This window comes from Lycium barbarum, chromosome 1, assembly GCF_019175385.1.
Source record: "Lycium barbarum isolate Lr01 chromosome 1, ASM1917538v2, whole genome shotgun sequence".
Taxonomy (NCBI): domain Eukaryota; kingdom Viridiplantae; phylum Streptophyta; class Magnoliopsida; order Solanales; family Solanaceae; genus Lycium; species Lycium barbarum.
Genome location: NC_083337.1, coordinates 143,541,248 through 143,556,859, shown reverse-complemented (window position 1 = coordinate 143,556,859; position 15,612 = coordinate 143,541,248). Strand labels below are relative to the sequence as shown.

Below are 15,612 nucleotides of genomic sequence, written 5' to 3'. Positions count from 1 at the left end.
GCTTTCTTGTAGTGGATTAAAAAATCTCTTTCATTCCAAGGCATTTAATTCATTAATAGTAACATGTTCTTCTAGTGGTACAATAACCAGAAACTTCCAAAATTATTTTTGATATATACACCAATTTTTATTTTATTTTTGTTTTCAAAGATCTAAAATGAAACGGCCGAGAGAGTGGTAGTACTAATTGGACAAACGAAATTTTGTACAAAAGATTCGTGTTCAGGCCCTTAAAAGCAAAAGAGTACGGAATAAAAAATGAAAAAAAGAGTCCGTTTCATCATCAAAACTGTCACCATATTCAATTCAATATAATAATATATCTCCAGAGAGTACAGCCATAACTAGCTCAGTGATACCCGTGACCCCATTTTTCCCCTTAGTAGAGTGGAGATACAATAAATTAACATTAAAATCATACATATCTTTTCACCACCAAATACCGTCTTCCATTATTCTACTCAGCTGCACTATCTTGGGTTGAATGAAAAACAAAATATAGTACATGTGTTGAGCGCAACTTGTAGAGTGAAAAATTAGTAGAAAGAAATCAAGAAAATGCCAATGAGTTCGAGTTCATTTTTGAGGCAACTGAGTGGGAAAGAAGGGTGGAAATCAACTTCAAAGAGATGGGGTGGTGGTGGAAACAATGGTGGATTTCATGGTTCAAATTGGAAGCAAATGGAGGGATTAACAAATGGTTATAATGGGAATGGAGGGTTAGTTATGAGGAAGAGAGTAATGGTTGTGGTGGATCAAAGTTCACATAGTAAGCATGCTATGATGTGGGCTTTAACACATGTTACTAATAAAGGAGATATACTCACTCTCCTTCATATTGTTCCTCATTCTTCTTCTTCTTCTACTACTTGTCATAATAATAATAGTAATAAGGGATCTTGTGATTCATCATCTGCTGCGCATCTTGCTAGTTCTCTTGGATCTCTCTGTAAGGCTTGCAAACCTGAAGTAAGTCCCTTTGTTTGGGTGCATTTGTGTTTCTGCATGCTTTCTTTAAAAGAATGTTCAAGTGCTAAACTTTTTTATAAACAATAGTTCTGAGATTGGTTGTAATGTATCTCAGATTGTTAGTAGCTAGTAACGTATTGTTTTTTTTTTTTTTTTGGTGAGTTTAGATTTTACATTAGGCTAAAAACCAAAGATTCTTGGTACTAATAAATTCCTTAAAATGCATCTGTTCTCGGCATGAATATTGTGGTGGTGGTTTTTTTTTTCTTGCATTTATTTTCATGTGCACGCTGAAGCATCTCTCTGTCTTGTGCTCACTGTTCAATGTATTTTCTGTGTTTGCTTGTCCTTTCAAATGCACGAAATAATAAAGAGGGGAAATCATTACTGGTGACAGTTTCTTCTTTTCCTTTTCAGAGTGTTTTCAGATCTTTTATTTCTTTCTCTCAACCAAACAAGGAACAGTACTAATGATTTCGTGCACTGGCTTTTGCATTTTCCCCACTTCTATTATGCCTTCTTTTTTCTTTTTCTTTCCCTAGTTACCAAACAAGCTTGAAATAATTCATTTTTTAGCATTATGATCCTTTGTATTTGTTTTTTTTAAGGTTGAAGTGGAAGCACTAGTCATACAAGGACCAAAAATGGCAACAGTAATGAGTCAAGTGAAGAAGCTGGAGGTGTCTGTTTTAGTCTTGGGTCAGAAAAAGCCCTCTTCTCTGCTTAGCTGGTAATTATATCATTTCCTATTCACTTTTTTCATTTTATTTATTTTCCAAGTTCTGCTATTTCCCAGTTTAGTTAACTCTTTGGATAGTCTATGAATTTTTAAGTAAGGCATTTGGATACGAATTGGTTGATATTCGGGAAAAAAAAGTATTTTAAGTTAAGTTGACAAAAAGGGTACCTTGGAAGTCGAAATTTTGTTTGGACATGAAAACACATTTGAATTTCTGTGAATGAAAACTTGAGATTCCATATTTCAAGTTTTCGGTTGAAATAATGTACCATTTTTTTTATAAACAACACTTTTATTTGAATTGTTTTTTTGATTTTTTATGTAAAACTCCATTCTTCAAAATCTTGAAGAAAAAAACAAGTCCAAAGGGTACTTACTATTCCAAATTTCATTGTTTACATAATATTTTCCTTTATTTTTGCAACTCTACTACTACAGTCTGTGTGGGAAGAGCAGTGAAGAGGAATTTGTGGAACAATGCATCAACACATTGGATTGCTTGACAATAGGAGTAAGGAAGCAAAGTAAAGGCATGGGAGGATACCTTATCAGCACTAGATGGCAAAAGAATTTCTGGCTCTTGGCCTAAGTCTTAATTGAGTTGTTTAGTTTAGGAGTTAATATCACTCACTATAATTTGGATAATAATTTGTGTAGAGAGCTTTCAGTACTATTTCCCATGTAGCATTCCCTGAAAAAAGACTCTTCTGGTCTGTAATTTTTATATATATATCTAAATGCTAACTGAAAACTTGTTATTTGTGTGAAATACAATATTGTGTTATCTTCTCCCTTTCTACCAGCTAATTAACCCATTGTTGTGGTTGAAGCCAGTGGTGGAGCTAGTAACGGCATTACTCGAGGCAAAATATAGAGATGGTTAAAATGATTTTCTTGGGTGAAGGGAAAAAGACCATCTAACGATCAAAATTCAGAGTAAAAAGCTAGTCTGCTGATTTCTTGTAGAAATTGCATTTAAGTATAAAGTTAGAGTTTTGAGGTTGCTATAAATTCGAAGAGCCGTGCTTCAGAAAACAAGATTACTTGCATAAAAAACGATCATAACCTTTTTTTTATATCTTATACTTTACTACTTGTTTAGTTATCCTATTACATACCAACTAGGAGTACTAGCTACTCACTTATACTGTACTAATTAGTCACTACCCCATGATCGTATTTTTCTCAGAAACCACCTAATTCTTATCTATTTTGTGAAAGATCGTCACACATATAAGCATCATTCTTGTAGCGGTGAATGTAGAGAGTGGTGCTGAAGTTGAAACACCTTCAAGGACATGATTTATCCTTGACAAAAAGTGGACATATTGCTCGTTTTGGTATATGGGCTTAGGTAAGTCCAATTTCAAGTCAAAGTCTAAGACCCAAATCAAGATAATAGCCCAAGAAGCAGAAGGCCGACAGAACATCTCGAGGGAAATTGATAGACAGCCGAAGTTGACTCTTATTGAAGGTTCCCATCAACGTTAATTTGCAGTGCATCACCACAAGTCCACAAGTGATGAACATGCTCAAACTGTTACTTCTAGAGAAGGGCTATAGTCAAATTATGTGGTTATAAAAGACTACTCAAATTAACCATTTTGGAGGAGTTCTTCAGCAATCCAATGTTCAGGCTACAGTACAATAAAATAATGCTCAACAAACTTAAAGTAGCACGTAGACCATTTTCTTAAACTATTTGCAAATTTTGCTTCCTTTTACGATAATCCTTGATTAAGGGGGGAAATATAGCAGCAGCGACTATTAGACAAGTAAGAAGGCATTATACGTATGCAACTATAAGATTGAACACGCACACATGACACACCCTATGCCTTCAAATAATCCTTTTTATAATATTGCTTCCCTTAATTTCAAAGAACTAGGGCACATCATAAGTAAGAAATCATGTAACAGTTGGGTTTCGATATTTGTTGCGAGACAGAGTAAGACCCTCCTCAAAGTGTACACTAGGAACAAGAAGCAACAGGGAGAAAAAAGAAATGGTTGCATAGTCAGATCTTCACTATTTTTCATGACATATCTTGAACGGAAAAACTAGCTTTACAAAAATAAATACAGTAAAAGTTGTTGGAAAACTAAGAACCCGAATACTAACCAGCTGGGAGTGGGGATGAAATGAGGTAAATAAAAGGTCTGGTATGGGAAGAGCCTAGATGGTACATTAGACAAAAGTGAATGAATCAGTTCTGTGTAATTCTCTTCTATAGGCAAAATAAAAACCAAATCTAGCCAATTTGGAGCAGGGGATGAAGGTAAATAAATAAGTTAAATAAGAGATTCAGCATTTGATTTACCTAAACAGTAAATTAGACAACAATGTACGATTCATTTCTTCTTTATACTTCTCTTCTATACCAAATTTTTAGCCAGTTCAGGTTTCAAGTACACCTGGCATTAAACCTTATCCTCTAACTTGTCGTTTACTAGAGGGGCAAACTCCATACTTTTTCTTGGGGTTCGAGGTGTACGGGGAGTGCCTGGTGTTTGTTTTTGTTGTGAGAGCATGTGCCTCACGTACCCATAGAATGTACATCCCACAAGTGTTATTGCACAACCAACGGCATTCATCATTGAGATTGGGTTTCGAAAGATAAGCCATGAACAAGTTACAGCAACTGCAACCTGTAAAAGTAAAAAATACAAAGAAATTTTAAGTGAAAGTCACTACTATTGATTAGAAAAAGTCTTCCTATGAATTGCAGAACTTTATAAACAAGAAAATAACACATTTAGATGTTGTGACTTTAATAAGGAATATGGTGACAGCAAACACAGAAGCTGACAAGTTAGGTGGGTAGTGTTTGAAATGGTTCAATTTTAGCTGTGCGCTCACAAGAGGATTTGTTTGTATTGTCTTATTTCACATGCAATCAGGGCTATCCCAACGTTAGCTCGATCTGAGAACATCAATCCGTAATTTCAACTTTCATAGGTTGAAGTAATGAATCAATTTTTTAGTTTGTCAACATCTGATTAAGCATCGAGATCAGTTAAAAGCAAAATCCTACCATATATGCTCACACTGGTCACTGAGATAATTTTGGCACATGTATACAATGCACATGTGTCACGATGAGATCTAGCTTAACAATGTCAAGGGACCAAACCACCAAAATGCAATTGGACATGCCAAATCAGATGAGCTAACAAATAAAGAATTATTAGAAGTGTGAATTCACGGCCCATAAAAATTGTTGGCTCTGGTTATGCATGAATACCAGAAAATATATACAACAATTATTTTCATAGAAGAAACTAACCATAAGCATTAACAAACAAACTAAGAGCATAACTCGTACCTTAAGGTTTCCAGCAACATTAAAGGTGACTGCTGTGGTAGAGTGAATGACGTAGAAGATAGAGAAATTGAGGCAAAAGGCCAGCACACCAGAGCCAAAAATAATAAAGAAGGATGAAAGAAGTGGGGGATCCGTCTGCAACCATGCCACTACTCCAGGGCCTTCCAGTAGTAAGGCTGGTAATGCCAAGATCATTGTGGCAAAAGGCGCCATATAATAAACTGTGTTTATGCTACAAAATATAAAAGTACATCAACATTACGTGTGAAAAAAATGTTGCCAAAATTAAGAGCAGTGTACAAATTAATACGATAATTTTGTTGATCCAATACACATGTACAACTTTATCTTGGGAGCCAACTCTATTCTTTTTCTTTCTACAGTTGATAGGTAAATGCAAATTTTGATTCATTGAGAAATAACTGCTATTTCTGATCAGCCACATGATATGATGTCACAACAAAAAAATTCAGGAAAAGAAATGTCATCAGAGGTTCTAATTTAGCGGTTCTTTCTCATAGGATGTTCATGTAAACAAGGATTTAGGGTTAGAAAAATACGGCTATATTCTCATTTGAATAAAAATGTGAAACTTGAAAACAATCTATCAGGATAGAAATGGATAAGCTAAATTTGGCTCCAACAGGTCTGGTGAATTCAAAGAAACTGATGATAATTCTAGAGATAAACGAAACACATGACTTAAGAATAACTGCAGACTCCTGTCTTTCCCTCATCAGAGTTAAATTATAATCTTTAAAAAATAAAAAAAATAAAAAAACATCAGTAATAATATCTTCCTTAAGAAGGCTAGTAAAAACAGACAAGGATAAGCAAACTGATTGAATTTGAGAAAAAAAAGAAAATTCAAGAGGTTGAATTCCTTTGTTATTCCCTTTTATGTAATTTTCTTTTTCCTTGTCAAGGTAAAAGAATTTCTCTGATCATTGGTGCAAATTTTAAATCTCGAGTTATTTCACTCTAAATTAATTCACTAAACTGGTCCTACAACGTATATCTTTGGTTGGAATCCGGATAGGAGGTATTAAGATAGTCATCTCCTCCTTTTTAGCTTGTTCACTATTTTGTGATGATATGCCCAGGTAAAACCATCAACAAGGTGATGAACCCTGAAGAGGAACTATCATGTTTAACTCTTCTTTCATGGTGACAGTTAAACTAACAGCAACAATAGGAGTCCCCACCTAGACTGGTGGTCTTCCCCATGGAAATAGGAAAGTAAAACTGGCCTCTCCCCAACCTTCCTAGCAAAATAAGGGGGGAAAGTGTCTATATTAGTGTGTGTGAGTGTGTGAGAGAGAAAGAGAGAGATTACTACCTGTCAAACTTGTAACCATGCAGTAGAGACTCTGCAAGAATAGTTTTTGTGGATGTAGCCAGACAACCAAATAAGGCCGCACAAAATCCAAACATGTTGAAACTTAGCTCTGTGATGGAGGTGAGGAGAATTCCTCCAACAATAGGTATCAAAGAAGCCCAAATGCGCAAGTCAAAGTGCTTGCTCCAAACTAACCACTGCAAAATAACTGTTCCAAAGACATGGCAGTCAGGGGCCCTCCATTGTTAAAGGAGGAACAATTGGAAAAGCAGCACAATGAGATGAAAACGTTTGTTACATCGCTTAAGGACACAAAAATTTACTAATCCATTATCCCGAAACATATAAGCACACAGGTGAAGCAACAGTCAAGAAGAGTTGTTGAAATATTTTAGTGTGTGCTATTACATCTTCCTTGACAAGCTTGTCCCATGAATTCTTTATTAGTAAATAATTAGTGTTCTACCCAAAAATCACCTGTAGTTGCAGGGGTGAATGACTTTATCGTTTGCATGAACGAAACAGGGATGTAGCGCAGGCTGACATTGCCTAGCACTATGTTGATACAAAACACGAAGGACATGGGGAAAATCCTTCTCCAACGATCCTCAGGGTCAACCACAATAAGAGGCTTAAGCTTTAGCACTTTAATAACCGTGTATGCACCAATAGCTGAGCAAATAAAGTGTATGCAAGACACTGTCAAAGGAAACTTAAAATCCATTTTCTGCAAAGGATTAAAGATCAACATAGTATTAGTTCTTTGTAATCATAACCTCATACACTAAAAAATGGAAGTGATAATAGAGATAATAATATCTCAAACAACAGAAAGATAATTGAGTAAGTACAAATTATTGAACATGTAAAACATGCACCATCTCCAACTACCTTGAGATATTTGAATTTTATGACATAACTTTTGCATCTATAACAATGAGGAGCTTAAATTGAAACTGATTTGGCATGAAATGCTCATGTAGTCTATACCTCTCTAAAATTCTGTATTTCCATAACAAAACAAAAGTGAAAAGATTCAGCAGAAGTATGCATTGTCATAGGAAGTGCTTCTTTTCAAGTCCTCAATGCCTAATTAGGAATTGTGAATTTGTGATCCACAGCAACCAACACTCTAAAAAGAAGAAGCAAGACCACAACAAACACAGATTGCTGCAGTAAAATTAGTTTACAGAGGAAGGCTTCACAGTTGCATTTCAGGACTACAAGATAATAAAAGCCTAAAACATAATCAGATCTAAATTCACCTTTGAGACATCTGACATTAATCAACAACACCCTACCAGGAGACAGGTTCCAGGAGTATCATAATTACAGCAAAGCACATTCTTGAAATATCGACACTACAACAACATCAACTAAGCCTCACTTGCAAGCTGATGGTGTCAACAACTATCCCTTTAGCTCCCTTTAGACTCATCTTATTCCAATAATACAATAATTTAGGTTCTCTAACCTTAAAAATTCTCTATGTTTTATACTGACAAACAATTCCTCAGCCAGATTAATACTCCTAGCAAATATTGGACTAATATAAGTGTGCCAACAAGCCTAAGTTTTCTCAACTAGTTGGTATCACCTATATAGATCTTTTTCTTTGTTGTTCCCATTTTTGGCTAAAGTCTGCATGGATACGAAGAGATTGTAAATTCTTTGAGACAACTTCTGTCAGACTTACTTTAGGTCTACCTCGTCCCTCTTTTAACATGTTCAACCATCATGGTTTCACATTTACGACCTAGTGCATCTCGATATTTGTGTGAGACAAGATCAAACCACCTAAAGCAACCATCTCTTATTTATCCTTTATGTGTGTTACTTGCACCTTCCGTTGAATGCGATCATTTTCTATCTTGTCTAATCTTGTATGACCGGACATCCATCATACCATCAGCATTTCTGTGACATCTTGTATGTTGGATCTTAGCAGCCAAAAATATTCACTTTAAAAAATTTGTTAGCATACCAGTAGTTACTCTAACTAGTCATTGACGAAGCAAAACACATAAAACATTATTATAAAGAAAAGCAATAAAGCAAACAAAACTATAGACAAGAAAATGCCTTTCATTTGACTTTACTTATGTGTTCTTTAATTTGAGGAGACAGATGTTATGGCTATGATGCAGGAAGTTCACTCCATGATCCTGTCATGCTTATTACTTGAGGACGATCAGATGTTTATATTCCATTGTAGGGGAATGTTGATGTGGTATGTTTGATGCACTAATGTGTGCCTCTGTTGGTGCTAAGCTCGAAAGTGTAGCTAATATGACGTTTAAACAACTCTCAGAATCACCGGAAGAATGAGGACAGCATGATAAATGACAACCCTTAAGGACACTCGATCCTATCAGCCACTCTGGGATGTTGTAATGTGTTTTTCCTTCTTTCACTGTTTTAATCCTAGTCATGGTAAAATTATATACCACATTCAAGCACAAAATCTCTAACAGTTAAATTTTATTCGGAATTTGTTCTTAATTCATACCTATTTTAATTTATCCCACCTCCTAATAATATTCACCTAGAAAGAAGGAAACGAGTAAGATAAGGGTCAACTGTAGGAGGACTTTCATTTCTCGCTACCACCCGTGAGATATCACTCAAGCAAATTCATGAATAAATAAATTTCAGATAGTCCACCACACAAAAAATCCCGAATTCTGCTGAGTACTCATCACTCATCAACCTAAAATTGGCAGCACTTGAAATATGGAAAGCGAGTTCATCCGGCAACAATAGAAGAAAAACTTGTTGTGTAGCTAAAATAAGAAGAGATAAACTTCCAAATCTTGTCCTGATGTTTGTTCAACAAAAGACATACAGACAAAATAAATAAGCTAGCTCCAGTTCAACCTCTACAGACAAGGACAAAACTGCCAGCAAGGATCGTGCTACAATTTGCGTGTCCCAAACCAAAATTTCTCAGATGGTCATTTAACTAATCGTTATTATCTAATAAGGTCACTTTCTTTGTTAAAGGAAATTGGAATCAAGAATAAAGGTGTTAGTTGAGTGAACATTTGAGAAATCAACTCTATCAATATTCCAATGAACCAAATTATAATTTGAAAAATTACAGCTACCGTAAGTGAATGTGATTCACATACAGAAATAATACAAGCAAATGCAGAACGGCATAACGAAATTAGAGATCATAAAACAAAAAGTACAAGTAGTTAAAAGAGAAAATAAAACAAGTGGCGGTATGAGAGAAGAAGAAGGGAGACCTGAAAGATCCACTTATTCATGATAATAACAGTGACATTAAAACCCCACCATTGAAGAATAGCAAGTACAGATCGAATCACACTCCACTGACACAACCTGCTTTCCTCCATTTTTCTCCACTTACGCTCTTTCACTAACTAACAACAACCAAGATCTACAACAACAAACCCAAATTCAAATCCTGTACTATTATTATAATTTAAATGGAGACTGTGAAGCAAAAGCTAAGCTAAAAGCATAATTTATTTGTCTGTGAGTTGTGATTCCTCAAACAAAAATAGTACTGTAGTATTTGAGCATTCAGACAGAGGGGCGTGATTTTGTTTGTTCTGTAAGGGGGGGGAGGGGTAGTAATAAATAATAGTGCTTTGCATCACACGCACCTTGCTCAAAAGGAAACCATTCTACTCTTGGAATAGGGAAATTAATAAATGGGGAATCAGATCTCCGCATATTATATTACTTACTAAATGAGAACTCAAATGCTGAGTATTTTGCAATTAAGTTTGTGTACACTCCTATTTATCTAGTTAAATTTCACGGATGATCACTTAATTATCAATTTTTTTTATAAAAGTCATTTAACTTTACAAGAAAGTCATTAAATCACTTTTCAATGTCTCTAAACCACTTTATAGTGATAACAGTTTTTGCTCTTTTTTAAAAAAAAAAAACTAATAAATAAAAAATTAACTAAAAAAGTTCAACCCGACCCAAAACTCATATGAAGAAAGTAAAAAACTTTTCATATTCTTCCATTTTCCCTACCGTTTTAACATGTTTGGTTAGAAATAATACCAGGTAACTACCAATTAAAATCAATGTTCTTACTTTTATACCATGACCAAATTAAACAGATATGGCATCATCTTATAACAAGATTTTCTATAATAAACAGTTAGGAGTGAATTTATTTAGCATAATAAATTTATTTCCTCCTATTTCTGCAGTTACAATCCTGATATTTGCTAAAAAGTACAAATAGAATGCTAAAGAGTAAAATCCTGATATACGAAGAAAATCTTGTCATACAACATCTTGCTAAATAAATTCACCCCTAGTCGGGTTGAATCTTATTCATTTTTTTTATTTATTTATTACTCCTGTCATCCTAATTTACATGACACTCTTTCTTTTTTAGTTAGTCCCAATAAAATGACACCTTTCTATCTTTGTGTAACAATTTAACTTTAAATTTACCTTTTTACTGTTAATGAAATAATTTCTAGCCTCACAAATTTCTATGGTTTGTTTTAAATCGCGAATTTCAAAAGTCTTTATTTATTTCTTAAACTTTGTGCCTAGTCAAGCACCTTCATATAAAATGGGACGGAGGGAGTAGATATTCTTTTAAAAAAAAGAGAGTAAAAAATGAGTTATCACCGTAAAGTGATTTAGTGACACCTGAAAGTAGTTTAGTGATTTTTGTGTTAGTGTGCTCAAAGTTAAGTGGTTTTTGTGTTAGAAACGATAGTTAAGTGACTTTTGTGGAAAAAAAGTGATAGTTAAGTGACCATTTATGAAATTTACCCCTCCTATAAGCTATTTTGTGTCTGCTAAACTTACAAGCTGAACAAATTAATTTTAAATGCTATTTGACTTAATACATATTTTGTATACTTTTTATAAGTTAAAATTAGTCAAAAATTATAACTTTAGTTTATAGGTACTTTTGGTTTTATCAATATTGTTATTATTTTATCCATAATAACTTGCAATCTCTAAAATTTCACCTGAAGAATCTCTAATTCTCAAACTTAGTTTCATTTTTTTATCATTCTTTCTTTTTTATGCAAAGATACTTTTTAATTTATAGTACTTGTAAACAAATTTTAGGACATTTAAGTCATTCTATCAGTAACAAGCACATATTGACTTTACCAAATACATAATTACTAATTATCGATTTTAACACTTAATATTCAAATATATAATTGTTGTTGGTATTGTCAACCTTCGTATGTGTTGTAGAATTTTAAGGAGTGATCGGTATAAATGATTTGCCTCTTATTCGGGCCAATCAATTTCAAGACAATGGCTCGTCACGACACAATTTGTTATCAATATTGTAATATCTTTCAAGCAACTGCTTATTTGTTAAAAATCAATTTCAACCATTTAACCAAATGTTCTCTAGATAAGCAGATTTGTGATCATGGAGAGGTGATAAGCTAAGCATATTCCTTTCCTTTTCCTACCAAATTTTAAGTTCCTTTTAACTTTAAAAGATTTTGTTCTCCGCATGAAGCCATGAACCCTACTATAAAAAAATTATACTCGAGTTCACTTCGGCTTTCTTAGTTTTGAAAGTTTTCTTAATGTTGAATATTCCTACTTTATACTTTCTAAAATGTTTATGAAGTCAGTTCGCAAAAAGTGGTTTGACCTAGTTGGTTTAGAATAGTAATCAATTTGATGAAATTAAATTATCTTGTTCTATGATCTAGTAATCAACTCAAATCCAGATTTTTGAAACCGAAAAAAGGATCAAAACTCGTAGCAGGTTTTTCGAAGTATTTTCAAGAGTTATTGTTGGTCTCTCAATTATTAGGAGAGTTTAATTTTAATGCTTGTGATATGATTGAACATAATTGACCATCAATTACTTGAAATGTGTATTTTTCAGCCATTTACTTGTGAATATTTACAATCTTTTAGAATTATTAATTGTTCCACCATACAACATTTGTTATGTTAAGTTTGTAGTGTTACTTCATATTTGAGGGTAATATATTCCTAAAATAGTCTAAAAATAACATATTTTCTATCTAAACTCGTAAAGGAATATAAATATATATTTAATTAAATAAAGATTTAATATGCTAAGTAATATATCTCGAGGATCAAAATCATAATTTATCAATGACAGAAGAAAAGTGTTATTGTCCCATTCTCAAAACTAAGTTTTTTTCTTAAGAAACTACGCAAAAACCAAAATCTAAGCACCACTAATTTTTAATTACTGTTCAGAAAGTGTTTCATTTATTTCTTAAACTATTGCCAAAAATGAGCTGGATAAAATGAATTCATTCTCAATTAGAGATTTCACATTAGAATTTTAAAAATAGAAAAAATCTTTTCAAGTGAATTTTCTCACTATCTCTTCCCATTTTGGAAAAATTCTTTAAAGCAATGCCCCAAAAATTCTGTTCGAATCAAACTATCGAAGTCCTAAACGCAATGTGGCAGTGTAACTACCTTGTCACGCTATCGGACCTCCTTATAGACAGAGTCCCACCTACACACACACCCCATATTGCACGCACATTGGGACTAATAACGTGGAGAATTGGGCACAGGCACTATCTAAACAGTCCTTTTTGACTTCTTGTAACTTGTACTATTGGGAAATTTTTACTTTTTCGATTTCTTTGCCTCAAATTTAGGTAAGATCGCATGTTCATTCCTATGACCTTTATGTAAAATCTTACTCTTATTTCATTTTCTTACTTGAAATTTGGTTTACCAGGCATGTTCATCTTTGCTTTCTTTTTGGATTATGGTTTGTTCATGAGATGTTTTAACTTGAATAGAAGTATTTTTATTGTTTTTATTTTAGGAAACTTGTTTATAATCAATTTGTTGAATAATTCCTTTTTGGTAGATTTACATGATTGGTCATTATGGTTTGTGAATCGGGAAAGGGCCAAATATACCCCTATACTATTGAAAAAGGGCTAAATATACCCCTGATTATACTTTGAATTCAAATATACCCTACTGTTATATTTTGGGCACAAATATACCCCTCCAATGTTAAAGTTGACAAAGGTGGAACCCAATCCCACTGAATACCATGTGTCATGCCACGTCGCTAAACAAATCCAATTTTACACCCCCTTCCTTTCCATGTCATCTTTACCATAAGCACCACTGCACAACCACCGTTATGCCCACCACCTTACTTTATTTGGTGGTTTCAATAGGAAGATTCAACTTTTGAAAACCCAAAACCCCCAAATCCAATTTCCAAACCAAAATTCTCGCAAAAAGATTCAAAACCCATCTCTAAAATCCTTCAATCTTCAATACCCAAATAATAGATTTTTTGCTCTTTTCCCCTTCTAATTGATAAAGATGTGGTTGATTTGTTTCTATGTGTTAACAAGTGCTTTGTGACTTGAAGCTTTCCGTTTTCATAGTTAATAATATTGTTGTACCGGAGAAATTAGTGGTGGGCATGATGTTGGTGTAGCAGTGGTGCTAATGGTGAAAGATGATATGGAAGGAGGGGATGGGGTAAAATTGAGTTTGACGTGGCATGTCATATGATATTATTTTTATTAAAATATTAATGTCATGTGAGGTTGGGCCCCATCTTAGTTAACTTTAATAATGGAGGAATATATTTGTGCCAAAAGTATAACGGCAGAGGTATATTTTAACTCCAAGTATAACGAGGGGTATATTTAACCCTTTTTCTATAGTACAAGGGTATATTTGACCTTTTCCGTTTGTGAATTGTAACATGAAATAACTAAGTATAACACTAAAGAACTCATCCTCAATGGTAAAAATGTTTTTGTTTGCATTTAGAATTTCACATAGCTATGGTGAATACTTAACTGTTATTTTTTTAAGACTTGCTAAATGAAATGAAGTTTCTTGTCTTGGCAAATTAAAATCGTGTGGCTTATGAGAAATTTGAGAAATTCTATTTAGTCAATTAGTGGTTCTTTTTTAGGACGTGTGAATTATATAAAACATGAGAAAGGTTTATAAGTAGATGCTCCTTGGTTTCATTTTTATAGTATTGGATTCTGGACATGCGTTTTGCGCGTTTACTCGTATCAACAAGTAACAATTTGTTATACGCACATAATATTAAGTATAATTAAGATATGAATTTAGTTCCAAACTTAATCTCGAGTTATCTCACCTTATCCCGTCTACCAAATGATCACATAAGTTATAAAATAACAATCAAATAGAAGAGTGTAAGTTATGAAAAGGATGAATGTTAATCCTATTTAACTTTAACTCAATAAAGGAAGAAATCCGCAGACAAGAAGAACCAATAGGTTCATGACAATGTCGATGCAAACTTTAAAATTTAAATACAATTTTTTTTATTATACCTTTCTACATTGATAGGAGTAATTTTTAGGTGAATGATAAAATAATTGTTCTATTTTTTATGAGTTACTCCATCCGTCTCAATTTATACGAGGTAATTTGACTAGGCAGAGATTTTAAGAAATAAAAAAAGATTTTTGAATTTTGTGATATAAAATAAACCAAAGATACTTGTGTGATTATAGATCATTTCGTTAAGCGTAAAAGGTAAAGTTGAAAGTTAAATTGTTGTCAAATAAGAAAATATGTCATTCTTTTTTACACTGATTGAAAAAATGTGTCATATAAATTGAGACGAAGGGAGTTTTTATGAGTGATTTGATATTTCAAGTTTCAACCCTGACATTAGAACTTCTCGCTTTGATAGTACAATGGCTGACTTTTCTTTGACAAGACGGATGTATTTTCCTTGAATATTACTAACTTGTACGTAAAGAGAAATCATTTTTATGTGTTTCTCAAATTTATGCGCAAAATTAAGAAACACAAACAAACAAGAAAATAAGTATCTAATTTTGTGCTAGGGTACGGATTCGGCTAAGTCACATAAGGGCCACAATAATTTAAATTACGATTTATAAATTGGTAATTGAGCTAACAAACACTTAACATTGAAGGTGGTAGCTTGATATCTGGTGGAAAATAAAGCAACAGATACTAGGATCTAACTATTGTATCCCTTGCAACAATCATATCACATAGGTTGGTTTTGAAGACTAATTTGAATTAACTTGAAAAAAGTATTCAATTATTCTTAAATTATTCAATCAATTATTATCTAATTGAATAATTTAACAGTTTTCCTTTCAAATTTGATTGATTAGCTCACCAATCAATACGTAATGGAACTCTCTTCACTTTTCTGATTGATACACAAAATAATTGAATTAGGAAATTCTCTATTTACTAAA

The 15,612-nt window shown here is 33.2% G+C and overlaps 2 protein-coding genes across 5 annotated transcripts; one reads left to right on the top strand and one right to left on the bottom strand.

Moving 5' to 3' along the window:
• Nucleotides 1-328: 328 nt before the first annotated feature.
• On the top strand, nucleotides 329-2,497 carry LOC132641360 (uncharacterized). The gene is made up of 3 exons (XM_060358328.1): nucleotides 329-969; nucleotides 1,578-1,699; nucleotides 2,147-2,497. The coding sequence occupies exons 1-3, from the start codon at nucleotides 559-561 to the stop codon at nucleotides 2,295-2,297; spliced, it is 684 nt and encodes a 227-aa protein (XP_060214311.1). The 5' UTR covers nucleotides 329-558; the 3' UTR covers nucleotides 2,298-2,497.
• A 1,375-nt stretch (nucleotides 2,498-3,872) lies between these two features.
• LOC132641341 (UDP-galactose transporter 1) lies at nucleotides 3,873-10,145 on the bottom strand. Of its 4 annotated transcripts, XM_060358301.1 has the most exons (6): nucleotides 10,009-10,145; nucleotides 9,625-9,779; nucleotides 6,851-7,100; nucleotides 6,374-6,581; nucleotides 5,035-5,266; nucleotides 3,873-4,357 (listed from the first exon to the last, which is right to left on the bottom strand). In XM_060358301.1, exons 2-6 carry the CDS (start codon nucleotides 9,733-9,735, stop codon nucleotides 4,130-4,132), a joined length of 1,029 nt encoding a protein of 342 aa, XP_060214284.1. In that variant the 5' UTR covers nucleotides 9,736-9,779; nucleotides 10,009-10,145; the 3' UTR covers nucleotides 3,873-4,129. The 4 variants fall into 4 exon arrangements, with proteins under 4 accessions (XP_060214284.1, XP_060214274.1, XP_060214293.1 ...); XM_060358291.1 differs by lacking the exon at nucleotides 10,009-10,145 and having other exon boundaries at nucleotides 9,625-9,976; XM_060358310.1 differs by lacking the exons at nucleotides 9,625-9,779; nucleotides 10,009-10,145 and adding an exon at nucleotides 8,883-9,151.
• Between the last annotated feature and the right edge of the window lie 5,467 nt (nucleotides 10,146-15,612).